Raw genomic sequence first — 10,819 nt, 5'->3', positions numbered from 1 at the left:
GACCTTGTTTAAGATCGGTCATTAGTCCGGTCAACCATATCGTCTCACTTGTGCAGGAACTCATGGCAACATATTCGGCTTCGGTAGAAGACATTGCCACTGTAGATTGTTTCTTCGATGACCACACAACAGTGTTTCCATGCACCTTCAGCAGAAAACCGGAGACGCACTTGCGGTCGGACTCGTCGCTTGCATAATCTGCATCCACGTAGGCAGCTACTTTCGGCTCCTTCGGATTTCTTCGGTACAGTAATCCCATCTTCTTTGTTGCTTGCAGATACCGTAGGACACGTTTGGCATGTTTCCAATGCTCGTCACTAGCAGCATCTTGAAACCTTGCCAAATACCCAACAATGAAACACAGGTCCGGACGGAACCCATCATGATGTACATCAGTCCTCCTATGAGTTCACGATATGGGTGCGTGCATCGTCCGGCTTCTCGCTTTAACTGTAACCTGGGTTCAGCTGGTGTTTTAACAGGATTGCAGCTTTCCATGCCAAAACGAGCAATCACCTTCTCAATCTGTGCAGTCTGGGACAGCTTCATGGTTCCTCGTTCCATGTTCCGTTCTATTGTGATGCCAAGAAAGTGGTGCAGCTCCTTCATATCCGTCATTTCGAATTTACGCATTAGGATGTTCTTCACACGTTGGATGTCGGCTTCATGTTTGGCAGCGATCAACAGATCGTCGACGTATACAACAATGTATACTGTATTATCGCCACAAACTCGAACGTATACGCAATAGTCGTGGTTCGATCTTGTGAAACCCTCACTCGTCAAAAACTCGTTGAAATGGCTGTTCCAGCACCTGGGTGATTGCTTCAAACCGTAAAGCGACCGATGCAGCAAGCACACCTCACCGGGGTTTAGTTTCACCCCCTCTGGACACTGCATGTACACTTTCTCGTTGAGGTTACCATGCAGAAATGCGGTTCTGACATCTAGCTGGTGAATCTTCAATCCATTCGTCGTTGCTAGTGCCAAAAGTGTTCGAATTGTAGTCAACCGCGCCACAGGTGCAAACGTTTCTTCGTAGTCCACGTGTCGTTTTTGTGCGTAGCCCTTAGCTACCAGCCTTGCCTTATAGCGTATTGGACACCCTTCAGCATCCGTCTTCACGTTGAACACCCACTTACACGGTACGGGATGTACCTCTGGAGGACGTTTCACTATGGTCCATGTATTATTCTTCTGCAGCGCCGTCAGCTCGTCTTTGATCGCTTGTCTCCACTCAGACTCGTTCGGGTGACCATGGACCTCATTATAGCATTCGGGAACCTGTATAGAATGTGCACCAGCAGAAAGAGCTTTGTATGAAATGAAATCAGAAAACCAACCTGGTCTCTTGCACTCCCGACCACTAGACCTCGGAACATCATCACATGGTTCGTCCCTTTCTGATTGTGGTGGGAGTGCGTTGGTGCCTTCTTCGATGTTGTCTTCCTCTCCAGCTGCGCAGTTATCAACGGAATGTCGAGCATCTTCAAATACTTCACTATCCCCCCCTTGCTTGAATAACGGTGATACATTCTCCGGAATAACCAGGCGACGATCAATGCTTTCAGTCGGTGACTTGAATGGAAATGATGATTCGTTGCACCGGACATCACGTGCCACATACATTTTCCGAGATTCTTCGTCCCAGAGACGATATCCAGTTGGTGCATATCCCAGCATGACACACTTTCGCCCGTTTGGATCCAGCTTACCTCGTTTCTGCTTCGGTATCCAGGAGAAAGCTTGACACCCGAATACTCTTAGCTTAGTCACATCAGGTTTTTCGCCATGCCAGCGTTCCGCAGGTGTTTGCTTGCCTTTTAGCGCTTCAGTTGGACTTCGGTTCGTGACATACACCGCGTTCAGCACCGCTTCTCCCCAAAGGTACTTCGGTGCACTAGACTCCGTCAGCATCGCTTTCATTTTCTCCACTATGGTGCGGTTAAAACGTTCCGCCACACCATTTTGTTGCGGGGTGTAGCCCACCGTTGACTCCACTTGAATACCCTTTTCTGCGTAGTAAGTTAGTTGATCCTTTGAAAAATACTCACGTCCAAGGTCGCATCGCAAATGTGCTATTTTCGTTCCAAATTTAGCAGTCGCCATCGCTTCATAGATCTTGAAATAATCAAACACTTGATCCTTTTTCTTCAGCAGGTAAACGACTCCAAAGTGCGTGTAGTCATCCACGAACGATAGGAAATATCGATAACCGTCCGATGTCGCAGGGGTAATTTGCCCACACACATCCGTGTGCACGCGCTCCAGTGGCCTTTGTGTCGATGGTCTTGTACCGTTGAATGGTTGTCTCACCATGTTACTTGCAGCACACGTGTCGCAAAACGAAGGATCACCATGGACATTACTCAGTCCATCCACCATTCCAGACGTCTTCAATTTGAGCACATTCTTGAAGCTGAGATGCCCATATCGCTTATGCCAGAGCTGCAGCTCCGCGTTGTCGGCTACTAAGGCAGATCGAATAGAATGCATACGCAAATAGTAAAGGTTACCTTTCAATTCTGCAACACCGATGATATCGCCATCCTTCGTTAAGATTGCACGATCTGGCTTGAACTCAACGTGCACTCCAGCCTTCAGTAATTTCGCCAAGGATAGCAAATTGTACTTCAGCTTGTCAACGAACAGCACCTGCCCAAATGACAAAGTGTACCTATTTTTCCCAACGTGCGACTTGCCCTTCGCCGTACCTTGCTTTGTTGCTACCAGCACCTCACCATCCTTCGCACTGTCGATGTGAAACGGATCTTGTAGCACTTGCAGTTCCTCAAAATAGCTTTCGTCACTGACCATGTGACAACTTGCTCCCGAGTCCAGTACCCACTCGATTACGTTCTGCTCGTGACACTTTTTTGCTCCTGAAACCAGCGCCACCTCCTTATCGACAGGGATTTTAGCTACCTGCGCGCGACCCGAACGTTTCCTTAACATGGGGCAATCAAACTTCTTATGTCCAAGCTCTCCGCAGTGGTAGCACTTTCCGGAAAATTTCGATGATTTCCCACGTCGATTACTGGATTTGGCCGCTAACACCACTCCATCCGACCCATTCGTAGCACTCGAACCGGATTCTCTTCCAGAACGCTTTTGCTCCTCCGCTAGAAGGCGTGCTTTGACGGTCGCAAGCTTCAGTTGTTGATCGTCCAAATTTTCCATCGCCGTGGTAACCACATCGTAACTAGGCGGTAACGAAATAAAAAGCTGACTCACCATGTCGAGCTCAGTAACAGTGGCACCAGCGTCTTTCAGCTGTCTTCCCAGCTCATCGAATCGACGGAAATGATCCGATAATGATGTTCCTTCCTCCATCCGCAACAAAGCCATCGATCGCCGAATGTACGTCTGAGCAGCAAAACCTTTTTTCGCGAAGGTGTTTGCTAAAGACGTCCACATTTCTTTTGCCGTTTGCTTGTCGCGTACGTACTCGAGATGGCTATCCGCAATATACGCCACCAGCAGCGCTTTTGCCTTCTCATCGTTTTCCTGGAATTCTTCATTTTCTTCCTCATCCTCCGGGGCATCCTTTGTGATGGCTTCCTTCACCCCATGGGCCGATAATTGAGTCTCCACTCGAAACTTCCACGTGTCATATCCTTCACCTGCGAACTGCACGATTCCTGCTTTCCTCGCACTGGACATTTTGAATTTGGGAACGGCTTCGAGAACTTTCTTTTTTACACTTTTACTCTTAGGTATGGCGTGACTGGGCTCATAACCTGAAGAGAAACACGTTTTAATAACTTTAACACTGGAGGTTTATTCAATTACGACTAAAAGAATCTAGCCACAGAGGCCGGTTTTATAGTTGCAGGTTGCCATGCAGTCGTTATATACTAAGTGCATAGCAACCGGTGTTGCTATGGTGACGTTATGTATAAATTCAAATCTTGACTAGATTGCTTCGATTACAAATTCAAATGTTACTGATGGCTTACTACGATTAACAAAAACTAACTGCCACACAGTTTGCTATTATTTCAACAAAATCGCATTCCGAATAGACCAAAAAACAAATTATTTAAAAAAAGAAAACAAAAAATCTATATTTTTTCACAGTTTTAACAGATTGCAATAAGTTCTTTGTAAATTTGTTGGCGTACACTTATGTTCACCTATGATAGCAGTTTTGCTTAAATTTGGTTGCTTGATCCGCCCATGCCACACTGTCTTCTGCCTTTCGTGTCACTGAACAAAGAAATGCCTCTTCCTTCCACCATCGTTTAATACCCTTTTTTTCATGAATTATATTCAAACATATTATTTTTCTTCTTTATTGAAGTGGAATTTAATATAAAACTATAGTTCACTATCGCTGTTAGCTGAAAACTGTTACAACCTTTTCGAAACATACATGAACATGTGCCATTTTATTGGAATAATGACAAATGGAGTATCGTCGGAATCCCTACCTAAATTCGTTTGGATTGATTCTGAACATATTTAAGATAAACATATGACATCGTGGTGTATCATGTATGGAATTTGCTATAAACATTGTCATTTGAACTGAGTTTGAGAAGAACATCTCAGTGATGTGAAATACATTTGACTTGATGGTGGAACTTGGAATGAAATATCAACATTTTGGAACATACGAGTCGAACGTGTATTTGTTATGGGTATTCATGGATATGCATATGAATCATATCGTAGTGTATCAATAATGAATTCAGATACAAACTTTGTCATTTGAAATAAGAATGTCAAGAACATCATAATGATGTGGATTACACTAGACTTCATGGTGTCAGCTGATTGAAAATATCCATATTCCGAAAAACATGAATCGAACGTGTATTTTTTATCAGTGTGCTACGTTTTTTCGCCAATATAGAGATACGAAATAATCCACGGCAGCACTGGTAGGGTTCTCATGAGAGTCAACTCCAAAACTATTCTCTCACTCAGCTCAGTCAGTATACATCAGCAGGTTTAGAATCAATTTTGTTGTGGTGCTTTGTGGCTGCTGTTTATCTACGTCGTACAAAAACTTTCTGATCTGCTGCGAAGTAAGATTGAGGGTGATTATCGATTATTTTCAAACTAAGAAAAGGCGTTTATCAGCATTTGGATTTTGTCGAATACAGAATATTCACAAAATCGGAGGTAAGTTTTACAAAATGGTGTATTTTTTGAAAATCCTTGATACGTAGAACAATGAAAATTGTGCCCTCCATTGTAGTGCTCCAACCATGAAGCTCTACTTGCTCATCGTGGGAATGGCCGCCGGGCTCGTCCTGGTCAACGGAGCCATCAGTGGCACCGGATCTTGCTCCATCGATAAAGGTAGGAATCCTTTTTGGGAATCACATTGTGAAATCGCCACTTTTAGTCCTATAACAAAAGAATGATTCAGCCACTTTCTCAGCTGATAAGTCACTCATTTCAGTCCACAGTATAGCACTAGTCATAGTGGCTAATGTATGAAATAGTTACAGGGCTCGTAGCGTGACACGTTTAGTGGTTTAGCTTAGACTTCACAGCAGGTTATTGAAACCATTAATAAGTAAAGGATAATTGAAGCCACATATAATAAGCCATTTCCCAAGTGTATGAATCATTCTACCAGTTGGGCCATATAACTTATGATCGAGTTTATTAAATTTTATTAATGAATTTGATTCATTGGGCAATGAGCTTGTTCTACAAGAAGAGTGACGTGAGATCGCTTTAATGAAATGAGAATGACCGTATGTCCCCATTTGAATTACATGGCCGATCACTTGAGACTTGCCAAAATCTACTCACCGTCACTTTACTCGTAGAATAAGCCCAGCTGCTATCTTATCTCAACAGGAACATGCACTTCCCTCTTCTCCGGTTTTCCGCACGTCCAAAGCGACTTGAACAAGTACACCAAGCAGATGCTGGATAAGTCGTACGACTTCCTGCTGCTCTCGTCGGCGTTCGACGTCTACAGTCTGGACCGGCCTGGCTTCGAGAAACTATACCGCAAGGTGTCGGACAAAGCCTGGGAGGACACCATCGAGCTGATCAAGTACCAAAGCCGTCGCGGTGGCTACGTCCAGCTGGGCGAAGAGGGCTCCACCAGTGTGCACGACGTGGCCAGTTTGCTGCAGAGCAACGAGACCTCCTCGCTGGGGTTGGCCCTGGAGTACGAGAAACTGCTGGCCACGGAGGCCCACCGTATGCACAAGAAGATTTCGCACGCCGACAGCACCAAGCACTACGATCCGGACGTGGCCCACTATCTGGATGAGAAGCTGATCGAATACCAGAGCGGACAGATCCGCAAGCTGTCCGGCTACATTAAAAATTTGAACGATATCATTAATGAGGCTAATACCAAGGCGTTGGGCGTTCAGCTGTTTGACGATTATCTCGATAAGGCGGAATGAGCTGATAAGAAAGGATGCGATTAATTCGCCAGTAGCGTGATGTAGATCTCGAATGAGATTGCAATTCAAGACATCATAGTATAAAGCATATGTTAACGTAATTCGATTTAATTATTGGCAGTAAATTTTATGTGTTGCGTAATTAATGTTCATGTAGCTGATTTATTTTATAGCGGATTAAACTGCATTTTAGTGATAAAATTTAAAAAATAATCTGTGAAAGAATGTATTAAAGCGTTTTTGCCTTTCTCGTACAACTAAGTTGTACCGAAAGGCTATCATTTCACTCCGAAAACGAACTTTTTATAGAAGCCTCTGAGACCCATAGTATTATATACCAATCGACTCAGCTCGACGAGCTAAGCACATGTCTGTCTGTCCGTGTGTATGTGTGTGCACAAAAGCTATAAAAAACATTAGACAATTTTTCGTATAGTAATCCTTAACCAATTTTCTCGCAACAAGTTTCATTCGACAGGGGACAAAGCCTTGTTGATCACTATTGAATTTTATAACGATCGGTCATTGCGTTTAAAAGTTATGAAGAAAATGGTACATCGGACCATATAAACCCCATGTAAGGTTGGTGTCTTAACTAAATGCGAGAAAGGCACCACCAACGCTAGGTGGATTAATCTGGGTTTTTTTTTTCATTATCGTACACAAAGTGTTTCGAAAGGCTGTATTGCCTATAAATGGCAAGGCTTTTTCCAAACCGCACCAAACGGCTTTTTAACTTTTTACTTATGGATCCTGTACACATGATAATTTCAAGATTTCTAGAACAACGTTTTTCTAGTTATTAAAAGCAATGTTTAAAACGCAATGTCTTCTTTTTTGCCTTGGAAGCAGCTGATGTGGTTTGAAAGGCCACTTAGTCATATAGTACAATTATAAGTTATTTAATGTGTTAGCTTTTTGTGACCACATTGAAAATATAAAAAAAATATTGCGTATTAGTGTTCTATTTTTTAACTTTTATTTATGCAGAATGAAAATTAATTGACTTTTTTTGTTCTGAGTGTAGGTTATGCGTTCGTCAAATCACTTTGTTTACCTAAGTCATTGTTTCGTCAATGTTTTTAAGCTGTGTCGACACTACAAACTCAATGTAAGTTGTATCATGTCAAAGTGGAAACTGCTAAAGAACTTAGTTTGTTCCATTATATTTTTTTGTCAAGGTTGCCTATAGCTTTAAACTGTTTTCACAAGTAGCTTTATCGTTGATTAATTACGGTGATTATGATTATTAAGTTCTAATCAAGGTCAGCTATAGGATTCACTTTTCGGTGGCAAACTCATCACGCCTATTGCCTATCTATTTGTAAAAATTATCGAAAATGAAGCTGTTATAAGATTGTTCATATCACATCATTATAATGTGTGGTATTTTTTTATTATTGCTCTTCAAAGTGACGCATAACAAAATAAAACTGGCACCACGTTCCTAGTTTTGAAAAAACTTCTACTCAGTGAATCCAGCAGTCGATTCCCTACGAATGTCTTGAATACTTTGTTTTTCAATAAATGCCTAGCTAGCTAAATGTAAGCGTGGCTACGACTCAGCGTCACAGGGAACGCATCAGAAAAGTATTGCCGAAAAGAAGAGAACTCACATCATTATCACTGATGAAAAAGGCCTCTGCCTGACTGCACTACCATTCAAGGCTCCAAGACACGACGTCCGTTGGATCACATGTAAAAGCCGTAAATTAGTGCGTCAATGCCAGATATGTAACGCGGCACCAAACAAAAATAGTCAACATGTGATACCACCACGACAGGATATGTCTTTGGTTGCCATCTCAGTGCTAATGGCGTAAGCCGACCCACCGCGGCAAGGTAACATATCCGAGGGGAAGGTACGCCATTTGGCTACCAGGATATTGGAAGCTTTCAACATTCTCCACTGGTTGCCCGGCTACTGTGAAACTGGAAGGGGTCGCCGTGTTTACATCCAACGATTTGGTTTTGTTGACGTTGATGACTAAACCTGCCGAAGAGGAGCGCTCGGCAAGGTCGAAGAGCTTACTCTGCATATCAGAGCGCCGTTGAACGAAGAGTGCAACGTCATCAGCCAATTCGAAGCCATTTAGGGCCTCCATAGTACATCGAATGACGAAGTTAGCAGTACTACGGAAGTTAACCATGTTCATGGCGCGGAAACAGTCCTTCGATGATTGTATACAATCAGGAATCAACATGAGCATTAGCGCCTGATTGATCGTCCGTAGCCTAATTCGTTAAAAAATTATAATAAAAATTATGGAAAATTATTTCCTTCTTCAATATCAGCATTAGACACAGCTTTACTCAAATAATTGACAAATACATCACCAGGTTCAATCTGATCTGCAATTAGTGCTTTAATTTGTTTTACAAAAATATTGTTTAATTTTTTTTTAAACTATCATTTATTTGGAAGGCTCATTTGCCGTTAAGCGTTACGGAGCCGAATTCATGTTTTAGAGTACAGTTTTTCATGATTCTTATACAATAATGTTAGTTTTGGGGAACCGAAAGACTCGCGGTTTGGTCGAGGTTAGGGAATACAATTATACAATAGGAAAGGAAGGGAATTTAGGGTGCTTAATTAATTACAATGCTGATGTTTACACAGTTGAAATCCTTGGCAATGTTTCAAATCTGAAACGAGACAAACTTTTGTTTTGGGAGACAACGATGAGAGGAAGACATACGGGAGGGATTAACGACAGATATTGAGATGATGTACAACAAGAGGAAGACATTCTTAAGGAATTACGACAGCAAAGGGATGGATGGACGACAATTATAATCTAACATCAGCAACTTTCAAAAATTGGTGGACAAGGGACATGTATTCGAGATCAAGACCCGCCAGCACTTCCCTAATAGGCTTTGGCTGCTTTCCTCGGACCCGAAGATGTTCAGTTAGCGCGGATCTAGGGCCACGATGCTCCTCGCACGCCCACACGACATGGTCAATATCCTGATAATCTGCGCCGCAAACACAGAGATTGCCTTCTGAGAGCCCCACTCGAAAAAGATGTGCATTTAAAGAGTAGTGATTGGACATTAGACGACACATGGTTCGAATGAAGTCTCGTCCCAATTTCATTTTTGAACCATGGCCGTTTCGACACCTGTTAGCGAATTGAATACAACCATCTACCCATCTCCTCATTTGTCCATTTTTTTGCCAACTGATCAAGGTTTCCTGACGAACTAATGAGAAAAATTCATCGAAGGTGATTTGCCGATCGTAAATATCACCTTCCATAGCGCCCACCTTAGCCAGAGAGTCCGCTTTCTCATTTCCCGGGATCGAGCAATGAGAAGGGACCCAAGCCATGGTGATTGTGTAAGACCGTTGTGATAAAGCACTCAAAGCTTTCCGTATCCCATTCATGAGATACGCTGAGTGCTTAACCGCTTTCACTGACCGAACAGCCTCCAAGGAACTTAGACTGTCGGTGAAGATGAAAAAATGGTCAGGAGGTAGGGATGCGATCTGCCCGAGAGAATAGTGTATAGCTGCTAGCTCAGCAGTATATACGGAGCTAGGCTCTTTGAGCTTAAAGTAGGCGCTATGAAAAACGTTAAAAACACCGAAACCAGTGGAGTCATCCATTTTTGACCCGTCTGTGAAAAAGCTTCTCTCCTCGCTGGCGTGCCCGTATTTGCTTGCAAATAATGGAGGTATGACCTCCGGACGAAGGAAGTCTGGTATTCCATGAACCTCCTGTTTCATGGACAGATCAAAAATTACAGAGGAACTGAAGGAGTCTAAGAAGTTAGCACGATTGGTATCTACCGAAGAAGGGCTTACCTCCAGCGTTATGTACCAGTGGTAAATACTGATTAATCGAGATTGAGGGTTTTGTTCGAGCAGCTTCTCGAAGTTGTCAATGACCAATAATGGATTGAGAACCTCACAGCGGATGAGGAACCGGAGCGATTATTCCGCGAAACGATCTGTCAGAGGCAGTACTCCCGCAAGTACTTCCAGGCTCATCGTATGAGTCGAATTCATACAACCTAACGCGATACGGAGACAGCGGTACTGAATCCGTTGAAGCTTCAACATGTGTGTTTTAGCCGCGGACTGGAAGCAGAAACTACCGTATTCGAGGACCGACCGGTTGTTCGATACAACGTTATAAGATCTTCGGGATGCGCTCCCCACCATGTTCCGGTTATCGATCGCATGAAGTTGATCCGATTCTGGCATTTTTGTGTCAGATACACAATGTGCTTCCCGAAGGTACATTTCGAGTCGAACCAGACCCCGAGGTATTTTGAAGACATGCTATGAGTGATTGTCTTACCCATCAGTTGGAGCGGGAATTTTGCCGGCTTATGTTTTTTTGAAAAGACAACCATCTCAGTTTTCTCCGGAGAGAATTCGATACCCAGCTTCGTAGCCCAAGTAGACAAATTGTCCAGAGTATCTT

General features: G+C 43.2%; 1 protein-coding gene across 1 annotated transcript; it reads left to right on the top strand.

The window, feature by feature from the left end:
- Nucleotides 1–4,943: 4,943 nt before the first annotated feature.
- Nucleotides 4,944–6,617, top strand: LOC134216924 (ferritin light chain-like). The gene is made up of 3 exons (XM_062695690.1): nucleotides 4,944–5,130; nucleotides 5,207–5,310; nucleotides 5,821–6,617. Exons 2-3 carry the CDS (start codon nucleotides 5,217–5,219, stop codon nucleotides 6,381–6,383), a joined length of 657 nt encoding a protein of 218 aa, XP_062551674.1. The 5' UTR covers nucleotides 4,944–5,130; nucleotides 5,207–5,216; the 3' UTR covers nucleotides 6,384–6,617.
- The last annotated feature ends 4,202 nt before the right edge of the window (nucleotides 6,618–10,819 follow it).

The sequence above is a fragment of the Armigeres subalbatus genome, chromosome 1 (genome assembly GCF_024139115.2).
Source record: "Armigeres subalbatus isolate Guangzhou_Male chromosome 1, GZ_Asu_2, whole genome shotgun sequence".
Lineage (NCBI taxonomy): Eukaryota > Metazoa > Arthropoda > Insecta > Diptera > Culicidae > Armigeres > Armigeres subalbatus.
This window is presented reverse-complemented; position numbering and strand designations above follow the sequence as displayed.

Excerpts from the sequence above, each read along its gene's own strand:
- LOC134216924 (XM_062695690.1), top strand. The coding sequence starts at position 5,217 with ATGAAGCTCTACTTGCTCATCGTGGGAATGGCCGCCGGGCTCGTCCTG. Across the intron at positions 5,311-5,820 it reads ATCTTGCTCCATCGATAAAG|GAACATGCACTTCCCTCTTC; the intron begins GTAGGAATCCTT and ends TTATCTCAACAG.